Source organism: Cynara cardunculus, assembly GCF_001531365.2.
Source record: "Cynara cardunculus var. scolymus isolate 2C chromosome LG 7, CcrdV1, whole genome shotgun sequence".
NCBI lineage: Eukaryota > Viridiplantae > Streptophyta > Magnoliopsida > Asterales > Asteraceae > Cynara > Cynara cardunculus.
Window position 1 is genome coordinate 11,149,568 of NC_037534.1, and position 1,224 is coordinate 11,150,791.

A 1,224-nucleotide genomic window follows, 5' to 3' on the forward strand; every position below is an offset into this window, starting at 1 on the left:
AAAGTTGTTGGAATTATTTAGAGAACAAAAACCTTCTTTTGGTGTTGCATGTTTGTAATTCAGCTCGAGTGTGAACTCGATCGAATTCTGAATCAAATTCAAGTTCGAATTATTGGTTTGTATGAAGATTGGTGTTCATCATGAATTCATGTCCCATTTTCATTTGTCTACTTGTCGATATTACCTTGATAATCTTCTTTATTATTAATCTCTCATTGACCTCACTATTATTTCATTAACACAAATTCTCTTTTTGTATCAAAATAACACATATTTCTTATTATAAAGTAAAAAAATTCTTACTTTTTATTAAAATTTATCAACCATAGTTTATATACTCTTGGTTTAAAATTACCTAATAAGAAGTACGTAAATTTAAGTACACTTTTATATATCTATAATAAAGATAAATAAGATTTCTTTACTCAGTAAATTATTAGTATTTCTTGTACTCAATTTTATACTAATGAAAAACATCTATTGAATTTTTTTTTTGTATTTACCGAAGGACACTACAAGAAAAGTGAGCTTTGATGATGCGCCTTTTAGCGAAGACATGTGTCACAAGTTATAGCGACGACATGTTTTTGTTATATACTATTTCTAATGATAAACGGACTTTTAGCGACAACAAAAGTCGTTGCTAAAAGCCTTGTTTCTTACAGTTGGGGCCCTGTATTTATGTTCGCCCAGGGCCTAAAAAATGTCAGAAACGGGCCTGGATAAGCCAGAGATTTCAGATTTGTCCATTGGGAAATCGAAATAATAATACAAAATTCATGAAGGAATCAATTCAAGTGTGTGAGAGATAAATCGATTGGACGTACCGGAATATGCGATGCCGGAGGTGGCGACGACGCACGTCTGAATAACAGTATTCTCTTGCCTCGTGAATGGCTGTTTCAACATACCAGATTTATCGAGGAATTTCGTCCATGTTTTCACGAAGAAAAACCCTAACAGTCCGGCGGAGACGTTCAACGAAGGAATGATTCCGGTAGTGAGATTAAGCTTCATGACGATGAACGTGAACAGAATCCCCAAAATAAAACTCACAACAAATGCACGAACCGTCAACTGGTTCTGCCATGGCGGAACCTTCTTGCTCTCGAATATCCTCTCGGTCGATTCCATCTCCATCGCCTCCGTGCTCCTCTTTCCTCCGTCGCCGTTCTGCAGATTGTATTCTTCTGCAATGCTTGCCGATGTCCTTTCCATCGCCAT

At 36.0% G+C, this 1,224-nt stretch overlaps 1 protein-coding gene across 1 annotated transcript; it reads right to left on the reverse strand.

Annotated features, from left to right (window-relative positions):
- Positions 1 to 777: 777 nt before the first annotated feature.
- Positions 778 to 1,224, reverse strand: LOC112515175 (probable metal-nicotianamine transporter YSL5). Its single transcript, XM_025121850.1, has one exon. It carries the CDS (start codon positions 1,222 to 1,224, stop codon positions 778 to 780), a length of 447 nt encoding a protein of 148 aa, XP_024977618.1.

What these genes read in the sequence shown, in the direction of transcription:
- LOC112515175 (XM_025121850.1), bottom strand. Translation starts at nt 1,224, where the DNA reads ATGGCGATGGAAAGGACATCGGCAAGCATTGCAGAAGAATACAATCTG.